The 6,471-nt window shown below is 34.5% G+C and overlaps 1 protein-coding gene across 2 annotated transcripts; it reads left to right on the top strand.

Moving 5' to 3' along the window:
* The first annotated feature begins 1,424 nt into the window (after nucleotides 1-1,424).
* LOC143145596 (uncharacterized) lies at nucleotides 1,425-4,741 on the top strand. Of its 2 annotated transcripts, XR_012991736.1 has the most exons (6): nucleotides 1,425-1,626; nucleotides 1,701-1,858; nucleotides 1,929-2,071; nucleotides 2,146-2,912; nucleotides 2,989-3,942; nucleotides 4,015-4,741. XR_012991736.1 is itself a non-coding variant. In XM_076309118.1 (5 exons), the coding sequence occupies exons 1-5, from the start codon at nucleotides 1,532-1,534 to the stop codon at nucleotides 3,365-3,367; spliced, it is 1,542 nt and encodes a 513-aa protein (XP_076165233.1). In that variant the 5' UTR covers nucleotides 1,425-1,531; the 3' UTR covers nucleotides 3,368-4,741. The 2 variants fall into 2 exon arrangements, 1 of the variants encoding a protein (XP_076165233.1); XM_076309118.1 differs by having other exon boundaries at nucleotides 2,989-4,741.
* Nucleotides 4,742-6,471: the final 1,730 nt, after the last annotated feature.

Below are 6,471 nucleotides of genomic sequence, written 5' to 3'. Positions count from 1 at the left end.
GTATTAACGTACGATGGCAAGAGAGCCAAAAGAAATGTTAGTTCTATATTCTATTGAACATATATGTAGGTTATGTAAGCACGGAAATAATTATTACCTTCGAAAATTGGTGATAACTAATTGACAATGTAAAAAATCATTACTAAGTTTGTTCTTGATTGTTGTCAGAAATCTCTACTGAACAATGCAAGTCTAAATTATCCAACACTTAAGGTGGAAAGTTGAAAATCGTATCGATAACCTCGAACATTACAATTGTTTGCAGTATAACGCCTTCTTTAAATTGCTCGTAACTGATTAATGTTTTTTTAATAATCATTGTAAAGGTCGTCCTTAAATGTTGCTACGAACCTTTGCTGTAAAATACAAATCCAAATTATCCAGGAATTGGGATGAATTGTCCAAAGAAATATTGGTTATTTCGGGCACTGCAAACTTCGTCAATACGTCTTCCTTAAATTACTCGTAATTAATTATTATCGGAATCAATCGTTGCATCAGTGATCCTAGAATGTTACAATGAACTTGCATAGTACAATGCATGTCCAAGTTCTCCAGCAGATATGGCGGAAGATCGAAAGAAATCGATTACATCGAACATTGTGAGCTTTTATTCTGGAAATATTGTTAGATTTAAATTACTTTTTAATGTGAACCTGCTGCTTGTGTGACTCCATCTGATTAATTTAATGTGAACTATACTTCGATAAACTTGGCTGTTTCCCTCTGGCGGCGCCAAATTAAGATGTTATATTATTTTGGTTTCTTTGCTACTAAATGTCTACAGTATCTTATTGATTTATAATCAAATAATTGTTTCGAGCATTAATCTATTATTTAGAAAATATTAATCATTGCGTTTTGAGAATAAATTCATGTATGTGTAATCTAGACACTGGTGTCCATGAAATAAGTATTCTATAAATACTTATCAACATTTCTGCGATATTAAAGGTTGCAATAGATCACGAATACAAGGATTAAATTCATCTTTATTAAATATATTTTATTGGATTTGAAGGGTGTACTCTGAAACGTGAAATCTATATACGACTGGACATGAATTACACGAAATTAAGTAGCAGCGGAATCACTGGATTTAAAATTTTTAATAGGTGATCAATTTAATGAACAAGTTTTTGTATAATAAGTATTTTATCATTTTGGGAATAAATATTGAAACATGTTAATAATATTTTGCACATATTATTTAAGTAACCCATACACAAATGTATTAAAATGTAATTATATATACATATTTAATAAATACATTTCAATAAATACAATCATTGGATTAATAATTTATTGTTAGATTACTTAGAATAAAACTTCAATAACGCCATCTTGTGTTTCAATTGCGTAACAAGTAGAAGCTTACTTCGAAGGAGAAGGGGTTACGTTTGGTGTGCCGTATTCCCCTCAAACGGAACGAATTAATGAACCTCTGTGTACATAATATCGTTTTTATAAGACTATTGTTGATTTTTATAAGAGAGTACATTTCTTTAAAGTAAATTTTTTTGCCGATATAATGATAACCTGCGAAGCTCATGATTGTCTTTCGTGTCAGGATACAAAAATTGACGGAAAAGATATTTCATTTTTCCCTTTTCCCGATGATATTGCGTGAGTATTTGTTACTCTAGACTTTCTATAAACTTCGGTACGTCATATTTATTTCTATTAATCGACGCTTTCAGTCAAAGAAATCAATGGATGAAGAATTGTCAGTTAGGTGATATTGTTAAAAGCAATAAATCACTTTATCTCTGTGAACTGCATTTTGAGAAAATGAGTTTTACTAGTTTTAATGAGTTGAAACCTAATGCAGCTCCAACTATTTTTAATAAATTAGAAGGTACTTACAGCAGTAAAGAAATTATACATATCAAATATACTTGTTATAAAAAATATTCTACTTATTGTAGAAGGGCAAAGGAAACGCAAGGCAGAAAGTATACCGGAAACTGGATCTTCCAAATGTCCACCGCTAAAACAGAAGAAGTTGGACGAGGATTCCCATAGTTTAGTTACTCCACCACAAAGTCCTTGTACCCAGCTAATTGAAAATGTAAATAATATTATTATATTTTTGCATTATGTGTATTTAAAATGAAAAATTACTAAGCAAGTGCAATGTTGCAGATTGAAAATACAAATGGAGAAGGTAGAATAGATGTATCTATTGAACATGATATTTCATTAAATGGATCTGCTATTTTAAAGTCTGAATTATATCATGATGTGGGAATAGCAAAGAAACAATATCGTTTAACGATACAAATAGATAAAATATATGGCAAACCATGTCCAAGGTCAAAGAAACTCATGATATTGGCACAGTTGAAAAAAGAAAAATTACAACTTTCTAAAAATGTGATTAGTATGGATCCCAAAGATCAGTCCTTACAAAAAGTTAATAGAAAAGCAGTTTGTGTAAAAGGTGGTTGTAAGTTAAAGAAATCTGTTTATGAATCAAAGCCAGCTTTTCAGTGCGAACACTGTGATAAGTATTATGTAATGAAAAAGTGTGATAATCAAGGGGAGAAGAATAATATCTGTGCTGTATGTTACAAGACTTTCCCATCTTCGCAATCCCTGTACCTTCACACTAAAACTCATTTTATATGTGATATGTGCCAAACTGAATGTAGCTCGCAGGTGACTTACGATAAACATGTAAGATTACACGTTAGTACAGACCCATTGTATCCGTACAAGTGTCATCAGTGTACAGAAATATTTGAACTCAAAGAGGATGCGAGGCAACATTATTTAATCGTTCATCCTACAATAAAATTACAAAATACGATTTTACAAGTGACCGCTTCACATCTAACTCAACAAGTACCTCAACAAGATTATCGTTGCGTCAGTTGTAACATAACATTTAGGAATGAACAAGCATATAGGTAGTTCTCATTGTTGTATAAATATGTTACAAAACATTCTTCATCTTTAAATTATAATTTATAAATATTTTTACAGGAATCACACAAGTTCTCATAAAAAGAAAGAAGGTTTAAGGTGTAGCATTGGCGAAACTAATAATATATTTCCAGTACCTAATCCTCTAACTGGTAGTCAAATAGGTATCCTACGAGCTGTAAAATTCACCTGCAGGGTGTGTTCCATGGAATTTGACAATGTTGGCGAAGTTGACAAACATACAAGGACACATTTAGAGGAAGATAACGAAGAGGAGCGCAAGTGCAATATTTGTAAAAAACTGTTTAAAACGAGTGCACAACTGAATGAACACTTAAAGTTTCATCTGTCGCGCACGCATTCATGTCCTGTATGTTCCAAAGCTTTCATTAACAGAACTACTCTGAAAATACATTTAAAGACACATGGTGAAGCATAGGTCACAGTAATCAATTTATTGGAAAGTTTCTAACACGGATATAATTCAATTTCGATTCGTGGATGTCTCGGAAATTGAATGTCTCATCGGTTTCACTTTCACTCGTCTTTGACGAGATGTATCACATCAACCGTTAAAGGTACCTTGCATATAAAAATCTTTGTATAATGTGTACAAAGTTGTTTGTTAATTTTATTGGCATTTGTAGCCAATGACAAGCGTAAGAAAGATTATGTATGTTAACGAAGAATTATTAAATTCTTGTGTAATAATTTCCGACGTTGTTCTTTTTCGAGCAATGGATTCGAACATACGCGTTTTTCGAACAACCTTGCCAACGAAACGAAATCTACGAACGTATTATCCGTAGTGCGAGCTTTGCCCTCGGAGTTTCGTACAAGTTAATTATATCGCGTGTGTCCGATCTGTCCAGACGAAGCTCACGACACCGAGGCGATAGAATTTAGCAACAAGCGTGGAAGAGAAACATCGCCAGCGACGACAGCGTGAACGTTTCTGAAGCCACCGCAGATTTACTGGAAGAATGAAGATAATAGCGAGCGGGATCCTTTGAGGTTGTGCCTGCTCTTTGCTCGTCGTTCGAGGCTGATGGAACGCGCGTAGAATGATTCTGATTTTTCCGAAAGGAACGTTCGAGAGTCATTGGCTGCGTGGAAGGGGGGCAGAGAGAGAGAGAGAGAGAGAGAGAGGAAGGGAGATGGAAACGAGGGCAAACTACCCGGGCTAAAAAGGGCACCGACGGAACAATCATATCCGCTGTTCACGGTCATCCTGCCAATGGGGACCACTTCAAACGTAGCCGGCATCAATGTGTTTATTTGCTCAACGTCAAATTCACTCGTGGAAAGGGAGAGCGCTGCTTCGGTACTGTAGGTGTCACACCGTTAACGTCTTGCTGCCTTCTGCTCTTGTGTGTCTCCTGTTTTTCTCGCGTTCCGGGTGAAATCGGATCGTTTTGTCGCGCTCGATCATCGGCACTTGGGCGTGGCTCGTGTTTCCCCATTGTTCGCTCCTGACTTTTCTACGTTCAAGTACTTTTTGTTGTAGTTCTCTGTAACGCGCGGCACAACAAACGCGCCGAGGAAACCGTGACGTGGGCGATTCAATCGCCAGAGTCGAAGATTCTCAACACTTTGTTTACTCGCAGGAATAATTTATACAATGACGACGATGCGTACTCGTGACTCGGGAACGCGACCGAATCTCAAAAACTAGACCGAAGAACGTATTTTGATTTTTTGTTTGTTATTTAAACTTTTCGATTCCCGACGATTTAAGTTTAAGAAAGTATCGTATTGTGTTTCCAGAAGTGAAAATAAAAATATTGAACAACGTTCGAGAACAATATTAATAATTTTGGTTTCTTTGTTGATCGTCAAAAAGGAAATTTATATTATGATTAATTATTTAACGTTTTAACGAAATATTACCATCGTTGGGAACTTGTTAGTAGAAATTGGATCATTTTTACAGGTTTACAAAGTACAAAAATTATACTCGATATTGGAAAAAAGAATATTTTTTATTCTTAAAACTACAAAATATCATCTTTTACACGAAACATATTTTTAATTGTGAATATGTAAACTTTTTCAAACACGTAACGTACTCGACGTGACGGATTATTATCAATGACTTGCGAATTCAAATAGAAATAATTGCACGAAACTTATACGATTATCTGTATTTGTGCATTGTATAATAGGTATCGTTTAATTCACATTAATACGTGTCTGCGCGTATTTAGCAACGGTCTGTCAGTTTGAAAATGGGGGACGACGGTCGATCGGGTATTACCAAGTAAAGAAAAGCACTATAAATTCGCCATGGTTTTCCGCAGCAGCTAGCGACCAAGCCACTGTGCACGCTGCTTGTAACTTCTTTCGAATGCTCCGTGAAAATCAAGGGCAAGGGAGGGCTGTCGCGTGACGAATCGCGTGATTTCCCATGAACGACCAGGAGAATCTTTCTCGAAGTACATTTTAATCTGTGCTGTTCAAAATACGTCCTAATGCCAACAAGATTATTCAAAACCTTTACATATATTGTTCATGTATAATTTTTTAACAGTTAAGAAACGATCAAAGTATGATTTTTAAATATTTTTATGATTTTGCAATATTGGAAATATTGTACAATTCTTCAACCATTCGACACTACAGACGTATAATGATATAGACACATCATTAAATTTACAATATATATTTGGCACATTACGTTCGTACAATTTTCTCACCTCAACGTAACTAAAATTAATTAAAATTATTAAATTCTTCGGTCACAGTGTATTTACTTCTTTCTTCCAACGATGTACCGTAGTTATGTTAGAATATGTTTATTCTTTGCTAAGAATGTGGTCATTCTGTTTCTTGCTCCTTCACTCTTCTTTTCAGCCATATGCACCACGCGTAGTGCATTCAGAGTGCATGCAGTTCAGGGACAGACCTAAACAGAAATAATTTGATATTATATCAAAGACTTCTTCTTACCCCAATAAATATCTTTTAACGTTACAAATTAAAATCACTTGTGTTTTCATCGATTATGGGGATGAAAAATTACTGTCGAAACGTTTACGAGTAAATGAATATTATTATTAGGTTGTAGGAAAGTCATTTCGTTTTTTTTGGTGAAAATGAAACACGATTTTTTTAGAGTGTATAAACATTTTATTCGATTATACATTCTCCATTCTGGAAAACGAAATGACTTTTCAAATAACCCAATATTAACGAAACCTTAATATTGTTGATAAAATACTTTAAACGAAGATAAAATTATTAACCAAATGCTACGAATGCCCAGATGGGGCATGCAATACAATATTTTTCGATTGTTGCGAAAGAATATTCTAAACTTAATTATTTGGTTAAATTTATTCGAGTTACACGTATCGATGGTATATTATTATTATATTCCAGTACTGAAAATTTCGACGACATGAACTCTCGTCGAAACTTAAACCCGGAATCCTCGAAAGGTTTGTTTAGGTCATTTTCGAAGATGCAAACATTTTCGGTGGCTCGTTTCACGCTATCGTTGAATTTTCCGCTGTCTTCGCCCGTGACCTTCGCTGCAACGAT

Source organism: Ptiloglossa arizonensis, chromosome 4 (genome assembly GCF_051014685.1).
Source record: "Ptiloglossa arizonensis isolate GNS036 chromosome 4, iyPtiAriz1_principal, whole genome shotgun sequence".
In the NCBI taxonomy this organism is placed as follows: Eukaryota; Metazoa; Arthropoda; class Insecta; order Hymenoptera; family Colletidae; genus Ptiloglossa; species Ptiloglossa arizonensis.
The sequence above is the reverse complement of the archived record's forward strand: the minus strand, read 5'-3'. Positions and strand labels throughout refer to the sequence as shown.